The following is a 20,854-nucleotide window of genomic DNA, read 5'->3' as shown; positions in this document are numbered from 1 at the left end:
TCTAATTGCCTAACTTCTTTTTAATACTGAAAAATAACTACACTACAGACAAGTCAGTAGTCAGATTCTTTCCTGTCAGCACCTAGCAAAGATGGTCTACCAGTTTGACAAGATCAGCCTGTGTTGTGGTATCTGGTAAGTGGTCAGACTAAGTCTATACCATGAGCAAACCCAGATGACCTCAATTATATTTCACATGACGAGAAGGTCTAAATTATATTAAGACAGGGTCAATTTTGGACCACATATAATGCATCATTTATTTACAAGGGCTGTCCAACTGATTATATTTCAATAGTGTACATTCAGTGGCCATGATGCTTATGCGCTAGTGTGCTTTGTAATTAAAAGCAGAAGAAAATTATTCTTCAGGTAACTGAAAATGTTGACACGTGATCTTTCCACAATCACACAGAGATCAGGGTGCAGATTACAGACAGGTCTGATTTCTGCCATGAATTTAAAATTGATATGAATTTCTGGATGAGGTGGATATTTCTTTTTTGTGTAATTTCTTTTTGTATCACTTGAGCGTGAGCAACAAAACATTTCAGATATTGGCATGTCCTGAATAAAATTATAGAACAATATGACAGTTGTACATGATATTATGAAACATAATGGAATTATATTGCAAGAACTTTTCCATAAATCAAGATAGCCAGGGGATAAAAATTAGACTGACAGCCTGAAAAGAGTATGAAGGGTAACTACAGACAATAAACTATGTAAGAAATGTAGGCTATGTTAGTCTATGTAAGGGTATTAGTTAAGACCTATTCATTCATACGGTAAGCCTTTAATCTTTATGGTTTAAAATCACAATAAGTGAATTTACCAACAAGAACTTTGGCTTGAACAATATTAATGGTTTTCTTATTCTTTCTCCTTCACATTTGCAAAGAAGAAGCTTCTTTTAAGCCTTGTCAGTCTTTAGTGCTTTAAACTTGAAGCTTGTTTAGTTTGTTCTGTAGTGAGTAGACAACCTGGCCATAAGTGGAACTGAAAGACCTGGATATAATTAAATAAATATACATAAAGATGATTCTATAATTAAAATGTTCAATTTAGTAAATATCACACACACTATTATTTCCAGTATAAAATCTAATATTAATTCACTCTCACTCATTTTCTACCGCTTTATCCGAACTACCTCGGGTCACGGGGAGCCTGTGCCTATCTCAGGTGTCATCGGGCATCAAGGCAGGATACACCCTGGACCTAGTGCCAACCCATCGCAGGGGGCACACACTTTTCCAGAGATGCCAATCTCCTTGCATGCATGTTTTTGGACCAGGGGAGGCTCGGGGAGAACGGGGAGAACATGCAAACTCCGCACACACAAGGCGGAGGTGGGAATCGAACCCCGAGCCTGGCGGTGTGAGGTGAACGTGCTAACCACTAAGCCACCATGCCCCCCCCCCCATATAAATTCATTAAATATCAATATTATAAGCAAAGATTTTGAATAAAATTTTAAATGTATAAAAATGAATTACATAAACAATCAGAAATAAGAAAAAAAAGGAAATTAATTATTATTATTTTTTTTAATCACCTTTTGATTTTCTTATACCACTTAGTCTTTTGGTGTAAGAATCTATCAGCATGACGTGTCTTGACTTGGCAATATTTTCCCACTCCTTCCTTTTATTTAGTAGATGTCTGGTCTGGATTTATCTTCTGTTCCATTCCTTTGTTGATTTCACTCTATGCTCTGGGTCCTTGTTATGCTGAAAGGTTCCTCTTTACTCTTAACTAGTAGACACATGAAGGATTTTACCCTAAAATTGACTGGTATTTTTAGCTATACATGATTCCTTCCACCTTATAAGATTTTGTCCTGTTCTTGACAATCTCCTTTACAGAGATCTAATGTTTTAAAAATTTGTACGATACCGTTCAACCAGTATGCATGCATGCATGCTCTGTAAGCTCTGTGTGTATATTCGATTAGAATTTTATTACTAAAATCTGCTATTTTAACTGGGGTGTGTAGACTTTTTTATATCCATTGTATTTCTCTTTAGTTTTGACATTTTTTGCCATTTATCACCACATATTAAGATGTTATTTATTTCAAAATCTGTCAACTTGCGTGAACAAAATCATCACCAACTCTTAAACCTTACTGAAATTTGCTGATCTAATATCTAACAGTTTACAAGCGTCTTAACACTCTTATGCCATGCCTTTGTGGAGGTGGTGGAAAAAAAAAAAAAAAAAAACGCTGGCAGAACTGGAGCACACAGGACACAGAGCTTGCTTGATAGAAGATGAGCTATTTCTGCTCTCCTCCACTTCAGTTCCATGGGGAAAATATGAGTCTATTTTTTTCACATTGTCACATGTTCTGTTCTCACATGTGCAATCTTTAACCTATTTCAGGCAAATCTTATCATTGGTGAGCTTGGTGATCTATCATCTTATCACATATTGGTGAGCATGGATGGCTTGAAGTGTGATAAATATGTAGAATCACTGCTTACACCGCTCATTTTAAACAAGATGCATTTTGTAACAAAGATAGATAGACAGACAGACAGACAAATAGAGAGATAGATAGAGAGATAGATAGAGAGATAGATAGAGAGATAGATTTGATTGTTCCCATTAGAGAAGCTCTGTGGACTATACTACACTGCTTCTCCCATTTTTCACATAAGCAGGCATGTTACGCAAGACTGTGTACCTTGCATGACCAGTATTGCAAGGTATTTTTGCATAGACAGAAAGCCACACCTTAGTCGAGAATTATAGTAGCGCCTCCAACTACACCGGCTACACTACATGATCTTGGTATGAATGTCACATGACGCTGACCCTTACGTTTTGATGACCCTACAGCATAATTCTATGTGGGTTTATACTCTCGTTTGTTTATCATCTTAACGATTAATGCTGATCCAAGCAACAAGGAAAATACATTATATATTCCAGTATCTTTCGAACACATTGAGGTTTCCTTTTGTTCTTTTGACCTTCAGGAAACCAGCACTGCCATTCAAATGTATTATTTTACCAAAAATAAAAGGAAAGAAAATCTGAGAATTGAAGATTAGACATATATCACACAAAAAAAGACTTTGAATTATTCAAGTTTTTTGTTATAATTAAAGGCTGTATTACACCAACAATCATGCCATGGCCAAAGTCCTGTAGATGTATGATGTAAACATGAACTGAAACACTATCTGAATACCAGCATCTGTATGATTTTTATGCTTTGTATTGCTGCCAAATGATTGGCTGATTAGATAAGCCATGAGCATGAATGAGCATGAACGTTTATATTAATGTGGCCAGTGAGTGTATATTTCATTCATAGTAGTGTGTTTAAAAGAAAACCAGCCATTAAACAAAGCTCTCTCAGTTCTCCATTCTCTAGCATTTGTAATACATCCATGCCACATTGCTTTCATTTTATACTTTGTCTTGATTGGATGAAACAAAATCTGGTGAAGTTGGATAAATTTAGATATCAAGTAAACTTGAAAAAAAAAATTGTTGCATAAGACAAAGTCAAAACATGTTACTATACACATGCAGTATACTATTTGAATTCAGTATATGCATTTTAAATGTTTCCACAATGAGAATGCAAGAGGAGACAGTGGCAAGGAAATCTCCCTGGGACGATATGAGGAAGGAAGTTAGGGGCCCAAACGTGTTCCAGTATGTCAATGCCCTTGTGTACAAAAGAATGTTTATAAAGCCAAGGATTGCCAAGCTTGGAGAGGTGGAATATCTCAAGTGGCCTGCACAGAGCGCTAACCTCAAACTCACTGATTTCTTCTAAAATGAACTGGTGTGCCAACTGTGACCCATTCCACCTCGTCCGACACCAGTGTCCGACTTCACCGATGTTCTTGTGGCTGACTAGACAAATCCCTAGAGCCATGTACGCTCCAATAAGAAAACCTTCCCACTAGAATGGAGATTATTATATGTAACGTAAGTGTAGAGTCATGTAAACGATCCCCAGAGTTGAGAAAGTCTCCAGATCTAAACCTTTAGAACAAAAATGTTTAATCTTCCACTGTCTCTCTGAAGATCCATTCAGTGAGGCTTCCAAGTCCCACTTAAAGCAGCTAAGACAACGTGTCATTCAGAGAGAAACATGTTTTCTTGTTTGCTTTAAGGTTAGAAAGTGCACTGTGACAGCAGGAATGTGCAGTCTACTGTTTTGGCTTGTTTTTATTTGAGCTAATTTGTAATATGTTTTTGTTGAAATCTTGAAAATCCAATTGGACAAAACAAATCAGATGTTCTCTTGACCTGAACCTGAAGTGAACCGCGGACGAGTCGGTTCTTTCCGAACGAGTATTTTAAGTGAGTTGAGCGAATCTATTCTTCATAAAAGCTGATATATAGTGAAAGAAAATTATATACATTTACTTTTAAATTAAAAGTATAAGAGACTATTTAATAATGAACAGTTAAGTGCCTAAAATGGCTAAAAATTCAATACTGATTTCACTATATTTTGTGTCTCAGGTGCAGAAATCTGCTTCGATATCGCCATCTAGCGACACCTTGACACACCAGTAGCACTTTCTTTACAAATAAACCTGGACTTTTTATTGAGAATGTGGCCTTAAATGTTTCTAATTTCCTACTTAGGCTACATAAATTGTTGCAACTGATGCTTTTTTTATGTTGCCGTTTTACTTTAAAACGGTAGAACCGAGTGGTGAATCAAATGAATCGAAACAGTTCCTTCATTGAAACTGAATCAATACAATCTTCAACTGTGGCGCCATTTCATAAGTTAGCAACATACAGCAAGCAGGTTGTAAAGTAGCATGGGGAAGTTAATGGTACTCTCGGTTTTGGTTGTAGTTGTAGCTGTACTGATTGGAAAGCGATTAATCGCGTTCAGGTTGGTACACATCGTTTATAAATAACAAATGCAATAATAAATGTGCAAAAATAAATGTTTGTAAGTATACCTGTCCTGTACTGTATGTAGTTTGCAAGTAAAGCCTTTTTTGTTGTTGTTGCAAACAGTCAAGACATTGTTAGGTTTGCCTGGGTTATTAATGTCATTTTTCTACATGCCTTCCATATTCCATGCCAGAAATACAGCATTGGTTTTTAGAGAAGTCACCCAAAATCACCTCCCTAATTGTGAACCGATAAAAGGAATAGGTAAGTGTTAAAAACCCAAATCATCTCAGGTTTCCAGGGAACGTTTTAAGATCATGAATGTGGAGTAAATGTGTTTTCCACCAGTCATTAAGTCGTTAAAACCAACCCTCAACTTAGTAAATACACCAGCTGTATTTGAAATAATACTCTTCTAGGAAAGTAATCCACAAGTTTTTCTTATAACGGTGCATCCTGGAGTGTTTTATTCCACTTCTACCTCATCTATTTGACCATAAAGATACTCATTTTATTATATCTCCACCACTTTTGTAATTGATGAATGTATGATTTAAGTGGTATTATAAGTGCAGATGGACTGGTTTAGATTTTGAAATTGATTTAGACAGGTTTAAAGTCACAGCATGGTGAAATGTCTGAAATTATTATTTCTTTAATAACTTCTTTCTCGTTTTTAGTGCCTTTTTAAGGATTTTGTGGTATATAAATTAGTAACAAGAAGGACTAGATATACCGGTTGTGTCAATAGGGTTGACTTATTATTATTATTATTATTATTTATCTTATAGTATACAGTTGAGGCCAAATATTTACAGTTACCTACTCTGAAGTCCATAGATTTTAAAGTTACTGCAAATATCTTTTGGGTCTTTTGTTTTCTTTACAATAGAATTAATTGTCACAATATTTTATTATAGTGGGCCTTCTACACTCCACAATGACTGTCTTTTTAAGTGGTTTGGAAGATTCCAGAAATTGAAGGAACGACTTTAGAAGTTTCTGAAGAGCGAAATTGTGGCTGTATTTTAGATCGTGTTTTTGAAATCTCTGGGAAATCCAAGCATCTTAACCAAGCCAGAAACAAATTGTTGACCTCAATTTGTAGAGACGTTGCCCTTATCTTTATTCTAAGACTTTCATAAAGAAAGTGTGCAGGTGATCACTAGTCCGTTGGAGGACTGTTCTCTGGTCAGATAAAACAACCATGAATCAGCACTATGCATAGAAGCTGATTGGAAGGCTGATTGGTTATGAAATATCCATATAATCTCCTCACAGAAAACGTCAACATATCAAGACCTTTTTTGACCAATCTGATTTAAGGATTCAGTTGTGTTGTATTATAAACGTGTTCAATAACATGGTGTTCGTTCTTTGTGCAGAGATTGGAGCTGAAGACATCACTGTACTTGAAGATGGTCCGGCCTTTATAAGCTCTGTATGAGCTCTTATTTCATACACATACATATTTAAATAATTTTGATAACATGTTTACTGCAGATGAATTACTTAAGGCTAATAAATATAAATACATATTTTTGTGGTTAATTTGTATTAGTTATTCTTAGTAGTAGTAGTTATTATTATTATTATTATTTATGAATTTATTTTTGTTTAAAATCTATAGGGATTGAAGTACCATGGTATGCCTCGATACACAGATGCGCCTGGAAAGATCTATGTGCTAAATCTGCCCTCTGGAGATGATCTTACCGAGCTCCACATCAAGGGAGACTTTGACACAGCTTCGTTTGGCCCACATGGAATCAGTATCTATACTGATGACGGTATAAGAAGTTTCATATATATTGAATTATGAGTTCCTTAATCCTACCAGCCATATGAAAAGGACCGTTTTGTGAAATCTTGTTTCAGATGGCTCTCGATATTTATTTGTGGTGAATCATCCACATGAAAACAGCCAGGTTGAGATATTTCAGTATATCGAAGAGGAAAGCACTCTTGTGCACTTGAAGACTATAAAGCACGAGTTGCTGCATAAGTATGTCCATCCTAAAAACTTTTCAACATATGAATGAATAATGCAGAAGTTCTTGTACATCTTCTCTCGTAAAATTGCTTTATTGTAGTGTGAACGACATCGTAGCAGTGGGAGTGGAGAATTTCTACGCCACTAATGATCATTACTTTACCAACGGGCCGCTGAAGCTTCTGGAAATGCTGCTCTATCTGTACTGGTGTGACGTGGTGTATTACAGTCCTGAAGCAGTTCGTGTTGTGGCAGAAGGTTTTTTTGGTGCAAATGGCATCAACATCTCCCCTGACAAAAAGTAAGTCTTTATGAAATGTTAGAAAAAAAATTAAAATAAACAAACAAACATCCACATGAATTAAAACTTTTCTTCTTTTGGGCCAGGCACTTGTATGTGTCAGATTTATTGAATCACAGAATCGTGGTGCTGAACATCCAGAAAGACAACAAACTGACCCGGGTGAAGGTGAATTAATAAAGTGTGATGAATAGTTTTAAATATATTTTTTATTTATTTTTACATAGATTATTTTTTTATTTAAGTTTGAAACCTTTATTATACTCTGTTGTACAGGAAGTTGATGTAGGCTCCCTCTGTGACAATATTGAAGTGGAGAGTAAAACTGGAGACTTGTGGATGGGATGTCACCCGAATGGAGGCAAAATTCTTGTACAAGATCCAAATGATCCACCAGGCTCAGAGGTGTGTGTCTGTGTCTGTGTGTGTGTCTGTGTCTGTGTATCAAAATGCCTCGTGTCAATTTTTAGAAAAAAAGTTGTCTGTAAATGTATTTTACACAAGATATGATATAATATGATTTTTTTCCCTTAAGTGCACTGTGCATGCACATCAGCTCATTTGTATTTAGTGACGTTTACAAGACTCCATATAAGGTCAAGAGCACACAAAGCTGAAAACAGAAAATGAGCACAAAACAACGAGATTTGCAAGTGAAGTTGTTTTGACCTGCAAAATTCACCATTAAGCAATTTTATTTAGCAGTGGAACAAAGCCAGAAAAGCCTAAAGGCTGGAGACAAAAAATGAATTAGTTATAAATTAATTGATGTGAGAAGAAAACAGTTTAACGTGCATTTAAATCCTCCCTATACCCAGATGAGCATGTGAAACAAGTACTGTACAGTACGTCACACAGGAAAACGCTTGTCTTTAATTGTTTTAAGTGGCTCAGCTTCTGTCTCTCACACCAACGTGATCTTTTGCACATTTTAGCTTCTCGTATACTAGCACAGCTTCCTCGGTGTCATTCTGGGTAAGCAGGAAGGCATGTGTCTTAATGATGATTGATGCATTCAGGAAGAAACTTATGACAAAATGTGGCACTCTAGGGACAATACAGCGCAGTGCAGTATCCATCACTTAGCCCTGACTCTTAAGCAATGTGCTGCATTAAAACAAGCTCCCAGCATTTCTTTTACTGATATCTAATCATTTTTCTCATTACTCCCTTTAATATGCGATCACCAGGTTTCATATCTCTTCATTTAATTCCTCACCAGTTGCATGATTTGAAGCTGATCAGTAACTGAGTCTCCGTATTCATCAAATAAATTTTGATTTAACTGGGTTTGATAAATACCAATTTATTCTTTTGTAAATGATTTTATTCACAATATAAATTTGGTTGTATTGAAATTGAAAAATGAGGCCTGTAATAATTGGGGTACTTAAAAAATGTTAAATGATGCAATCCTGAATCGCATGGTATTGCATCATATTACGTTAAAATACATTTAGTACTGAATTATGAGTTCATACATTGGATCTTTAATGCATCACGTTGTAAACTTTATAATGAAATAGGAGATTTTTTAATAGTGCATTTTTGAAAACATCCTCTACCACTTTTTGACAGTGTAACTCCTTAACACATCAGTGTTTCATCTACTGTATGTAAACATCATATACTGTAAATGCTAGTTGTTGTGGATTTGCATATGACGTTGGTCTGTCGATTTTAGGTCATTCGTATTCAGAAGATCTACTCGGACGAGCCGGTGGTGACGCAGGTGTACTCTGATAACGGCAGCATGCTCATAGCATCTTCAGTGGCTACTCCGTATAAAGGGAAACTCCTTATAGGAAGCGTGTACCAAAAAGCACTGATCTGTGACCTCGAGTAGAACATGGACTTCAACATCTAACACTGCTCTGAAGTCCCTCACATACATGCAAGTAGCAAATGAAAGGGAAATGCATTTTAGTAAAATGTTCAAACACTACAAAGGCTCCAGAATAACATCACTGTGCCTTGTTTCTGGAACTGTACTGGAGGGATAGACACCAAGGTCCAAAATATTCTCTCAATTAGGGTTGATGAAACAGCATCTCCTGTGATTGTTTTCTTCTCTTTGTCACAAGTCTGTAGATGTTTCCTCTATAACGAAAAGTGTTCTTACACTATCAGGGGTATTTCTAATCTCTCCTGAATTCTCTCAGACAAAATAAATAAATTCAGTATTTGTCATACCAATTACTTATACATTCAGTAGGCCTGTTGGCTATATACTTCAATAATTAAATAAAACCAATAATGTTGAAGAACAATGATCTGAAGGAGCTAGAAAAGACTACACAGGAAACACTGGTAGGATTATATGGATAACCACGAAAGCAATTATAAATAGCAAAATACAAGAGTGTAGCAGCATAAGATCAAGTAATTGGATAGAATTATTAATGTATTGTAATATTGCAAATTTAAAAAGCAATCCAACATAAATACATTGGCTCCAATTACCTTCTGTCTAGTATATAGACCCTGAATGCACTCTGTGTAGATAAATGAATGAAAAATTCGATTTAAGCTATTCATAATTGTGATAAATTTATTAATTAAAAATGAGTGAAGTAACAAATTTTTTTTATTTAAAAAAAAACTCAATGTACCATAAAAATAATAAAATATATAGCCATAACATGAACACACTGAGATTTCTATATTAGTTTCTAATGAATACGTCATATATTTTTCATTGAAGTAAGTCAAGGTTACTGGAAGACACAACATATCGAGTAACATTGAGCTTAATTACACTGATGAGACTTCTTGGACTTCCCTGGAGCAGAGAGAGTTATGGACCTTACTCAGGAGCCCAAAAGTAGCAGCTCGGCAGTGCTGGGGTTTGAACCCTGATCCTCCAGGCAACAACCCAGAGCCTTAACCACTTGATCCACAACATTGTGGGCAGTTATACAATGTTCTTATGTGAATTCAAGAATTTGTCCAATCCAGTTCCAACATATGCAGATTGTAGCATCAGAATAATATTACAGAATATGGATTCCATATACAGTACTGTTGTCTTTGATTTGCTTTACAGCTGATAATGTGATTTTCAAAAATAATACTGTGAACTTTATGAGCTTAATTGTTCCACTATGTAATGTTCAAATAAACATGACCATTTGCCTGTTTATCCTTGATGATAGATGTACTTCAGGACACAAAAACACTTTAACATCATGGGTGTCCAACAAACCCTTTGTGAACTTTCGTTATCATTGTGTGAGATGGGATTTCACGTCGGAAAAACCATTAAGATCAGTTACATCAGTCTGATGGAATATTTTAGTGCGACCCTCCAAAAAACTCTTTGCAGAGTTTTTAAATGGTTGATTCTTAAATATTTTAACCCGACTGACTATTCAGCGTAGATGAGCATCAGCGCCTCTAATAATATGGCAAAATGAAATATTAGTAAATATAACCTTAGTACGTTCTTGTTTTGGACAGAGATGCTGTGGATCCAGCGCCTATTCCTTTTTTAGTGACACACTCAAAGTTACACGAATCTATCAGTGTGCAACACACACACACACACAAACAAACAAACAAACAAACTTGTTCACACTTTAGGGACAATTAATGTAGCCAGTCCACTTACTGGTATGTTTTTCAGAGGTGGAAGGAGACCAAAGACTAACCCAAGCTGACTGAGTTAAAATAATGTATGTCCTATCCTAGGTAATGTGTTCTAAAAAGGAAAAAAGACATAATGGACATTTGTAAGTATATACATATATATTAAGTTTTATTACAACATGAATATTGAAAACAGCTGAAGCTGATGTTTTTAAAGTGGGCAACAAAATTAGTACCTCTTACTATGCAAAGAAATGGTATTGGCATGATTATGTCAGACCCTGCATTACAATATGACTTTAAAACACTATGTATGACTTATATATTTCACACAAGTGGCTACAGCACAAAATTCAAGGAGTTTGTAGTATAGAGCGGACTTTTCAGACAAACACGCTTAAACTTGGCGGCAAATCTCTTACATTTACATGGATTGTTTTACATGGATATCAGCTTAACAACACTCAAGAATAAAGTAACTCCGTCTTTAGCTGGTATATTTAATTGGACGTAGTAAAAAACAATTGGAAAATAAAAACAAATGCTGTATTCTTGAAATATTAGGTATTTATTGCTATGTTTCCATTTAGAAATAGCTATATCTGGGAAGTCCCTGAAGCCAATAGTTTAATTTGTTAGATTTGTTAGTACTAGTGGACTGATCTAACAAACATTACTCCTTCCTTAAGATGGGGGAAATTGATGAATCAGTATTACAAGCATCAGAAAGCAGGAGAGTTCGTATGAGAAGGCTTGTGAATCGGTGACGGTGTCTCTTACAGATGTTTTGATTAAAATCTTTACAATTTTCAAAGTCACTTTAATTTGTCTTGGCCTGTGCTGTATATCAGTCAGAGAATCGAGAGTAAATATATTACAGTTCAACATGTGCTGCTGTGTGCTGTGATCTTAAGTGTGTCGTTGGCTGTAATCATAAACAAAGTTATAATCTTTGGGTTCTTTGGGTATAGGGGGCGGTACTTCAGGGATCTGGACATTCTCGAGGTCTAAGAGCCGGAGTTTTATCTCCATGGTAACCAGTGTGTCCATATCTGACTTGGTGAGTTCGCTTGTCATCTCTTTTCCCAATAGAGCATTCAAGCCATCTGTCCAGATGCAGTACTGATGAGCAATGAAGAGAATGTCAAAGATCAGACATACGCCATATTTGAACATTTTTAACATGCAGTATTTCAAGAAACTTTGGACAGCATGTTGCATCAGCATGTTGCCTCTATATGTTAGGTGTTTCTTAATTACAGTAAAACACATTGGAAAGGTATGTTCACTATATGGTCAAAGGATTGTGGATACATGACCGTAACACCCAAATTCTAGAATGCAAGTTTTAGTTTCAGTGAAAGGATATTGTTATACTACAACAAATAAAGATAAATCCAATAAAAGTGTGTCCTTCCAACTTTGTGGCAACGTTTTAGAAAAGGAACACATGGATGTGACTATTCTACAATACAGAATATATAACTACTATTCAACTAACTAAACTATTTTAAACTAAGTTATTACCTCACCTCATACTTGTCTGGTGCAATGAAGTTCAAATATTCATCAGATTCATATAAAATGGAGAAAGCAAGCTCAGGGACCTCCTACAGAACAGAAGAGCAATAATGAATTCACATTAGAACTCTGTGTCTGACCTCTAATCTTACCCCGCTGTGGCTATTAGCACTTTTTTCTGAAGGGATAGCGCCATGCCAGATGGCAGCCCTGTCAGTATTGCATGTGTCCTCCAAAGCCACTTCCTGGGACAGCAAATTAACATCTAAGGGTATCTTGAGGTAAGCTATAAAGTCATACTTTAGAGTTTTTCAGAATGAACAGAAAGACTGAATGATTGAGGATACTGCAACAGATTTTAAATCAGCTCCAGAGGTGGTTTGAGCATGACTGCGATGACTGGTCTAAAACCAGACTTCTGGTAACCATAGGTATTGAACAGCCTAATTAATAGCTATGGATATCATGTGATCACAGTCAGAGTTATGGGTATCAGAGCTATCATCAAAAGCTGGGAATAGCATCCTCTCATTCCTTTCTACCTCAGTGGGAACATTGGGCTTTGTGTTGCTCAGGAGTCTTTTGCATTGCTAATCTCTCTTTGCCATTACAAGCTAGTAAGTAGTATGTTAGCAATGTGACAAGCAGCTAAGACACAGAGTAATACTTTTCTTCCAAAGACAGTCAGCACATTGCCTTGTTTTCCACAACTATTTTGCTAGATGATGGAACGTCTTGCGGATTTCTCCCTGTAGCAGATGTGCTGTCAAAATGGATGGTGGGATTCGGCACTTGCACTGAATTGCCAAGTGAGGTCTATGAAAGGGCAGAATAAGTGCGCTTAGGATACAAGGGACTTTTGCCCTTGTATCTTATTAAGTGCACTTATTCTACCCTTTCTATGTCGGAGGCTGGGATGCACTTCTCTATGCGCAAAACTATTTATGTAATGCTGATTTTACACTTTTAGTGATGCCTACAAAAGTCCATAACAAGAAATGCTCACAGAACGCAAAACATGTCAAAAAAAAACAACACATCTATATACAAAATGTTGTTGAAATGTCTAAGAGGATGCATCATTCTCCTCTTACATCTAGCATCATTCATTACAAGCTTCTTCTTAAATAAATGGCCTTTTCATTGTGAAAACATACCTTATTTTGCTTTAGCGAACCTTTCTCCTTCACATGAGGACAATCTTTCCCAGTTATCACTGTCTTGATGTCTGCTACTGTTACTGAACACAGACAAGAGTGTTTGTTAGCATACACTCCCAGAAAAAAGGTTTCAAACTAAGGGGCACGAAAGGCAACTGTCTTCTTGTTGGTGTGGTATCATTAAAAGTACACATTTAAAAAGGTGCATCTAAAGTATCTTTAACTCTTTTTCCCAGATTCCACAATGTGTAATTCGCATTGGATTTTTTGTCATGTCACACTCTACAATTGTGGTTAATGACACATACTGTATGAAAGTTTGCAAAACTTTAAGAATAACACAGATCCAAAAAAGATCTTCACCCAAATATTTCTATCCTCACAGTAAATAATGTTATCAATCCCATTTCTGCAATCTGTGATGCCCCAAGTGCTTGTTCATAACCATCTACAATTTAAAGGTGCTATCGTCAACCAATAGAATTCTGTAGAAGGTTATCCAACAGAGGGAAAACACATGTCTTATACAGAGTCCTGTAATTTTATATCAGAGTTGTGAGAATAAAATAATTCATTTATTTATTCTGATTGAAAATGTCTGATTATTTTTTATTTTATTTAACCTTTATTTTTACAGGCAAGTCATTAAGAACAGGTTCTTATTTACAATGGCGGCCTGACAAGTGGAATAACCACTTAGGGAAAGGGAAAAATAAATACAAAACATTAAAAATACATACGGGTTAACAATTACATAAATACATTTTAAAACAAAATTATGTAGAGAAGCAACTGCATATATCCATGAACAAATATAATATAATATTTTTAAAAGATGAAATTGGAATTAATTTATCCAGTTTGAGAGTATTTTGCAAAGCATTCCAGTCGCGAGCGGCAGCAGTTGGTTTTAGGAATGCTTAATTGAAAATGAAGTGAGGATCGACCTAAGTAAGGAGGTGAGTGGCCGAGAAGGGTCTTATAAATGAAGGTGAACCATTGGATTTTTCGGTGATTGTGAAGGGAGAGCCAGTTTACAGATGAATATAAAGCACCCTAAGACGTCGCCATAAACACTTGTGTTACTACAGAAATGTAGTGACACGGGTACTAAAAGAAAGTGTAAATCATTTGGTACATGTTGAATTCACTCCTTTTTAACTCATGTGATCCAAGAACAGGCTAAAGTGGAACGAGACCAGCCCCAGACCCCTGTTCGAGCCTGAAAGAAGTGAAACCCGATGTTTTTTCATGTTGTTGTTGTTATGCATCTATCTCAAGGTTTAATGTGTTGTGTGTTCTGCAACACATATTTTTACACCATAACCAGTTGTAAAATCTGTTTAGTTAGTTATCACAGATAGATTGTCTGAGCAAACCAGTCTGAACATTCTCTTCTAATTTCTCTAATCAGTAAAGTGGTTCTGCACATTGAACTGTAACTCACTAGATGTTTTTGTTTTTAGATGTCACTAGTACATTACCTGGAGCAATTGACCTGAATCTGTATGATTTTTTGCATTGTGCTGATGTGGCTGATGTCATAATGATGTGCATTGAAAGGAGCATTTGTGGCAAACCTGATGAATGGCAGAATGGTAAAGAGCATCAAGTTTTGATAGGGTGGACTTACAAGCAACCCTATATATAGTATCTCCATAATCTAACATGGGTAGAATGGTCATTTGAATAAGAATAAGTTTGGCAGAAGTGGTGAAGGAAGAGTGGTTTCTATAAAAGAAACCAAGCTTGGCTCTGACCTTAGATTGCAGCTTTGATATGTGGATAAAGAAAAAAAGTGAAGTTTCCAACCAGATGCCCAAGTAGTATACTTGCAAGCAGTGACTTGTTCTAGAATAGCCCCCTTGCAGGTGGTGATGTTAAGTGCAGGAGGAAGTGTAGTACCCCTACGGCAAAAAGACATGCTTTTTGTTTTGGAGGTATTGAGAGTGAGATTGAGTTGTATAAAAGACTGCTGTAGTTGGTAAAAGCAATGTTGCAGGGTAGTTTGAACAGCATCAGAGGAGGGACCTATGGCATAAAGGATTGTATCATCAGCATATACTGTAAGTGAATGAGTGAATTACCAACTGCCTGGGGAATGTTATTAATTTAAATTGAGAAAAGTGTGGGACCAAGGATGGAGCCTTGGGGGACACCCCTGGTGACCGGGAGAGAATGGGAGAAAAGGTTTTCAATTCTTACATGTTGAACCTGGTGAGAAAGATAATCTGAGAACCAAACCAGTGAGTGATCTGTGACACCAATGCTGATGAGTCTGTGGATAAGTGTGTTGTGATCCACAGAATCAAAAGCTTTTGCAAGATCAATGAATATAGCAGCAAAGTTTTGTTTGTTATCTAAAGCAGATGTAATTTCATTGAGCACTTTAGCGGTAGCTGTAACACAACCATACCCTGATCGGAAGCCAGACTGTCAACCAGAGATGATACTGTTCACATTGATTAGTTGTTTTGTTTTTTAGACACACATGGCAAGATGGAAATTGGCCTGTAATTATTCAAATCAGCCTGATCACCGCCCTTATACAGAGGAAGCACAACCGCTTCTTTCCAAGCAGGTGGAATCTCGGCTGTATAGAGGGAGAGGTTAATGAGGGCTGTTAGTGAAGCCGCGATGACAGGGGCAGCAATTTTAATAAAAAAAAGCAGCAAGATCATCTGACCCAGCTGTTTTATTGGGGTCCAGAGTGGTCAGTTCCTTCAAGACTTCCCCCACTAAAACAGGCTGGATGGAAAAACTGTGAGGAGGTGCTAAAAGGCTGCAGGTACTGTATTAGAGGCTGCAAGGGCTGTAGAAATAGGGTTTAATGTCTTTGAAACAAAGCCAGCATTTAGGAAGTGGTGATAGAATGCTTCAGCCATGGAGTTTTTATTAGTGACCACTATGTCATCTAATTTTAGGGACAATGGTATGGTCCAGGGTTTGTTTTCAAGTTTTTTTTACCGTATTCCTAAATGCTTTTGGATTCGCACCACAAAGTGTGAACTGTTTTTTTTAAAAAAAAGTGGCTTGTGTGGCCTTGTTCCTGATTTGACGAAATAAAATGTTGTCTTTAACAGAATTTGTCTTGCGTGCTCTTTGCGCCAGGCTGAAGCAGAACCACTAAATCACGATTAATCCACGGGCTATTGCGTTTTTTTATGCACATCTTTTTGTTTGGGCATGTTTGTTGATCACAGCAGATAAAAGATCTTTAAACAACAACCATGCATCATTCACTGTAGGAATCAGACTGACTCTATACCAACTTACATGATTCAAATCCTATAAGAAGGCTTGAGCATCAAAATTTTTCAGTATATGTATAGTAGTGATCACGACAGGCTGTTTGACAGAAACACAGGCAATGAAACAGTGGTCACTGAGATCATTGCAAAAAACACCCGACAGGTACATGTGTCGGGCGTTTGTAAACACAACATCTATCAATGTGGCGTTGTCACAACCTTTTGTGTTATATCTGGTAGGCAGGTTTATGATTTGATAAAGGTTTAAGCAATCAAATCGTTGTACAACTTTCTCAGGGCGTTTAAGCATGTCCCAGTTTAGATCGCCAAGTATGATCAACTCGGACCTAGTGAAAGGAGCAAGAGCACTGCTCAAGGCCTCTAGGGTACATGCTGGTGCAGATGGAGGGCGATAGCAACCAGCCACAGATAAAGAAAAACTGTTTGATAATTTCATGTTAAGAACAAGAGGATCATACTGTATGGGTATAGACTTTGCCAGGGCTATACTACATTGAAAATATTCTTTAGTGAAAATTGCCACCCCCCCACCCTTACCCTTACCCATTATTCACACATTGTTCCGGTAGGAAATGTAAATTGTCCAGTTATGTATAATTATCTATATGCATGTTCTTCTGGTGAAGAAAACATACAGTATATAAGGTACAAAATCTAAGGCTTCTTTTAAAATGTATACAGTCTACATTTGTCTGTCACATTGCAGAGAATTCACCTTGCATCTTTAATGAAGAATACAAGAAGGTGTTATTTAAATACACAAACAGTGCACCAAAGAGGCTTACGTTTCTCTTGGAGAGATTCATGGGGGATTGGTCCCTGTGACAAATCCTCTACATCCCCATAATGTAGTACTTTGTGATTCGGAGACAGACGACAATACAAAAACTTATCTAAAAAAGACAAAGAAAGACAACACTGATGTAATCATATGTCGTACCTTGATCAGCTCTGTCTTATCAGGAAGTGATGCTGGAGTTTGGTTGACAGTAAGTGGCTCACCTTGTCTGCGCCGCGCGCTGACCTTCCTGAAGCAGGCGCCCTCGCACATCCGGTTCAGCCTCTGCTGCTTGATCAGCTCGGCCACCTCCGGCTGGAGCCTCTCACGCAGCTCCCTAAGACGTCGCCATAAACACTTGTGTTACTACAGAAATGTAGTGACACAGGTACTAAAAGAACATGGTACATGTTGAATTCACTCCTTTTTAACTCATGTGATCCAAGAACAGCAATCTGAGGCTAAAGGAGGAACGAGACCAGCCCCAGACTCCTGTTCCAGCCTGACAGAAGTGAAACCCGATGTTTTTTCATGTTGTTGTTGTTATGCATCTATCTCAATGTTTAATGTGTTGTGTGTTCTGCAACACATATTTTTACACCATAACCAGTTTTTAAAATTTGTTTAGTTAGTTATCACAGATAGATTGTCTGAGCAAACCAGTCTGAACATTCTCTTCTAATTTCTCTAATCAGTAAAGTGGTTCTGCACATTGAACTGTAACTCACTAGATGTTTTTTTTAGATGTCACTGGAACATTACCTGAAGCAATTTACCTGAATCTGTATTATTTTATGCGTTGTGCTGATGTCATAATTGCAGATGTTCCTTATAAAGTGGACACTGAGTGTATTAATGTATAAACAGTACAGCATACCATCAGTAAAAAAAAATATATCTGTACAGAAAAGCCACTAGTTATAAATATATGTGAGTACACACACTCACACACACACACACACACACACACAAACACACACACACACTGGCTCTTGCTCAGTTTTCACTTGAACACTTTAATCTCAGATGATCTTCATTTACACTGACAGAAGACTTTTGTCAATCATCCTCATCCTCCTCAAAGAAGAGGATTCCTAAATATCAATGCAGCTCTATTCTTCTTTAAATAAGCTACAGTATGTAAAAAGGGAACGTATAGACACAGAAATGGAAAGGAAAAAGGAAGTGCTTACTGCATTGTGAGTGATTTTAACTCATCCTGCTTCATCATTTCCACCTTCGGTATAAGGAAATGACGGAGACAGCTTTAAATCTTAGTGTCGTAGTCAGAAGAAGCTGATGTTTCTCCAGGCTTTACCGTCTATTAAAGACAATTAACACCTTTTAGTCAAGCATATAAACATTAATATCACTTGTTATTTATTTTAAGGTTTATAAATATTAGCTAGGAAAAAGACATTTTAGGTGTATTCACTAAAGCATACTTTGCATTCTGTCTATGAAGAAAATTGTTTTATACCGGGGGGGAATGAGATTAACTCATCTTTAGCCCTTAGTTCTGTGTTGTCTTATCATGCTTGGTGTCTTTATGTAGTTCCAGGTTCCTGAAAGAACTTATTTCATTTCACTATGTACTGCATCACCTCTATATGGTTAAAAGGACAATAAAAACCTATTAATTTGACTTGAAGGTTTACTGTATTTTCATCCCCAAATAGTAAATAACCTGTTGCTGTTTTAAAAGGCTTAGGTGTTAGGGGAGACAGAGGAGGAGCTATGGTGTAAAAGGCTTTTTTCAAGACAGTTTCATCAACAGTCTCATGCACACTTGTGCATCATTGTGACTGTCATCATCATCATCATCATCATCATCATCATCATCATCATCATCATCCAAGTTCTCTCTACCGGAGCATAACTCCAGGGAGCGTGAGTTTTATATAAAAATATATACATTAGCATTATAACATAATATCACAGTTGTTTTATGCTATTTTAACATGAAGACATACGATACAGAACTACAATTATTTGGTTTAGGAAATCATTATCTTCATCTTCATCATCATCAACATCATCATCATCATCATCATCATCATCATCTCAATTCAAATATAAAGTTTAGAAATAATCCTGTGTCTATCTGTGCTGAAATGCTGCCTACTGGTCTGTTTTAGATTTTCTGTCATCCCAATGAAATCCCATTCTCTCTCCCCACAATATCAGCATCGGCCCAAAAAGTTGTAAAGATTTTTTTTTTTTTTTTTTTACAAATGAAGGAAAGTGTTACATGCAGCCTAAAACCTACTTTCAGAAAAACCTAGAATCTTATATACAAGTGTACAGAAAAGAAAGAGTCTAAAGGAAGTAAGGCAAAGATACTAAATAATAACATTTTCATATACTTAGCTTTACTTCTATACGCAATCAAATCTCAGACACAGCCTGAAATTTTTACCTCATTTTGAAATTCCAAGTGTCAGTTTTAAGTGGGATGAAGTTTTTGTTTTTTTTAAATAGCAACATATCAATAGAACCTAATATCATATCTGACTCTTTGCAAACGTCCTACAATACGAGTGCCAGTCTGACGGAGTCTAAACAAACGAGTCAAATGAAAACAAATCAACATAAAAGGAATCCACAAGGATGCTTGAACACAGGCGCTTTGCTCCACACATAGAAGTGTTGAATGCAGAAAAGCAAAAGAAACATCTTAAATATCCTAAGTTTAAAAAAATTCTTTATATTCTTTAGGTGCAGTGTCAAAATAAAGCAAATGTACCTGAGATGGCTTCATGAACAGTGATTAATAAGGAGTATCTTGTGATTCAGTACATTCAATGGTGCACTAAAAAATGAATGAATAAATAAATAAATAAATAAATAATGTAAATTATGCCAGCTTTGAGTATTGTGCTAAGTGTTGTACTTACGTGCCAGTGTTACAACCATGTTTTCTACTCCAGTGCTGCAGCCACATGCACGTGTACTTCGAATGAGAGAGATCGAGTCCAAATCACAGCATGAATAAGGTAAGGAAAAAATAGCAGTAGACAACGACTGTTTCAGCAAACACAAGCAAGGGAGAGGGTTTCTTCTCCCTGGCATACAGACACAGTTCTAATTCATAAGCATGCAGCTTTAGCTTATGTTTATATGAGCCGTGCCGATTGGACAGATGACTCAGTGTCTTCACGCTACCAGCCAATGAACACCAAAATCCAGTCACATGGTTAGTGCACAAAGGAGAATGAGGAGAATAGATGGAGGGATGGGGGAAGGAATAGAGAGGAGAGGAGAGGAGAGGTTTCATTTGTAGGTAAGATCATAGTGATGAGGAAAAGCAATTTAGCCCATGTATTTGCACATGCACAGAAAAAGCACACA

The 20,854-nt window shown here is 36.6% G+C and overlaps 2 protein-coding genes across 2 annotated transcripts; one reads left to right on the top strand and one right to left on the bottom strand.

Annotated features, from left to right (window-relative positions):
* The first annotated feature begins 4,547 nt into the window (after nucleotides 1-4,547).
* On the top strand, nucleotides 4,548-10,324 carry LOC113652056 (serum paraoxonase/arylesterase 2-like). The gene is made up of 9 exons (XM_027160963.2): nucleotides 4,548-4,885; nucleotides 5,084-5,154; nucleotides 6,276-6,331; nucleotides 6,521-6,680; nucleotides 6,769-6,895; nucleotides 6,984-7,184; nucleotides 7,271-7,352; nucleotides 7,461-7,589; nucleotides 8,869-10,324. Exons 1-9 carry the CDS (start codon nucleotides 4,809-4,811, stop codon nucleotides 9,028-9,030), a joined length of 1,065 nt encoding a protein of 354 aa, XP_027016764.1. The 5' UTR covers nucleotides 4,548-4,808; the 3' UTR covers nucleotides 9,031-10,324.
* Nucleotides 10,325-10,938: 614 nt separating this feature from the next.
* Nucleotides 10,939-20,633, bottom strand: si:dkey-56f14.7 (engulfment and cell motility protein 1). The gene is made up of 7 exons (XM_027149484.2): nucleotides 20,401-20,633; nucleotides 18,697-18,824; nucleotides 17,728-17,840; nucleotides 17,511-17,618; nucleotides 13,451-13,533; nucleotides 12,305-12,382; nucleotides 10,939-11,894 (listed from the first exon to the last, which is right to left on the bottom strand). The coding sequence occupies exons 2-7, from the start codon at nucleotides 18,732-18,734 to the stop codon at nucleotides 11,682-11,684; spliced, it is 633 nt and encodes a 210-aa protein (XP_027005285.1). The 5' UTR covers nucleotides 18,735-18,824; nucleotides 20,401-20,633; the 3' UTR covers nucleotides 10,939-11,681.
* Between the last annotated feature and the right edge of the window lie 221 nt (nucleotides 20,634-20,854).

This window comes from Tachysurus fulvidraco, chromosome 3 (assembly GCF_022655615.1).
Source record: "Tachysurus fulvidraco isolate hzauxx_2018 chromosome 3, HZAU_PFXX_2.0, whole genome shotgun sequence".
Taxonomy (NCBI): Eukaryota; Metazoa; Chordata; class Actinopteri; order Siluriformes; family Bagridae; genus Tachysurus; species Tachysurus fulvidraco.
This window is presented reverse-complemented; position numbering and strand designations above follow the sequence as displayed.

What these genes read in the sequence shown, in the direction of transcription:
- si:dkey-56f14.7 (XM_027149484.2), bottom strand. Translation starts at nt 18,734, where the DNA reads ATGATGAAGCAGGATGAGTTAAAATCACTCACAATGCA. An exon ending in TGAATCTCTCCAAGAGAAAC is followed by an intron (nt 13,534 to 17,510) that starts GTAAGCCTCTTT and finishes GTCTGTGTTCAG; the next exon opens with TAACAGTAGCAGACATCAAG. An exon ending in TTGCACCAGACAAGTATGAG is followed by an intron (nt 11,895 to 12,304) that starts GTGAGGTAATAA and finishes ATTGCTCATCAG; the next exon opens with TACTGCATCTGGACAGATGG.
- LOC113652056 (XM_027160963.2), top strand. Translation starts at nt 4,809, where the DNA reads ATGGGGAAGTTAATGGTACTCTCGGTTTTGGTTGTAGTTGTAGCTGTA. An exon ending in ACAAACTGACCCGGGTGAAG is followed by an intron (nt 7,353 to 7,460) that starts GTGAATTAATAA and finishes TCTGTTGTACAG; the next exon opens with GAAGTTGATGTAGGCTCCCT. An exon ending in ATGATCCACCAGGCTCAGAG is followed by an intron (nt 7,590 to 8,868) that starts GTGTGTGTCTGT and finishes TGTCGATTTTAG; the next exon opens with GTCATTCGTATTCAGAAGAT.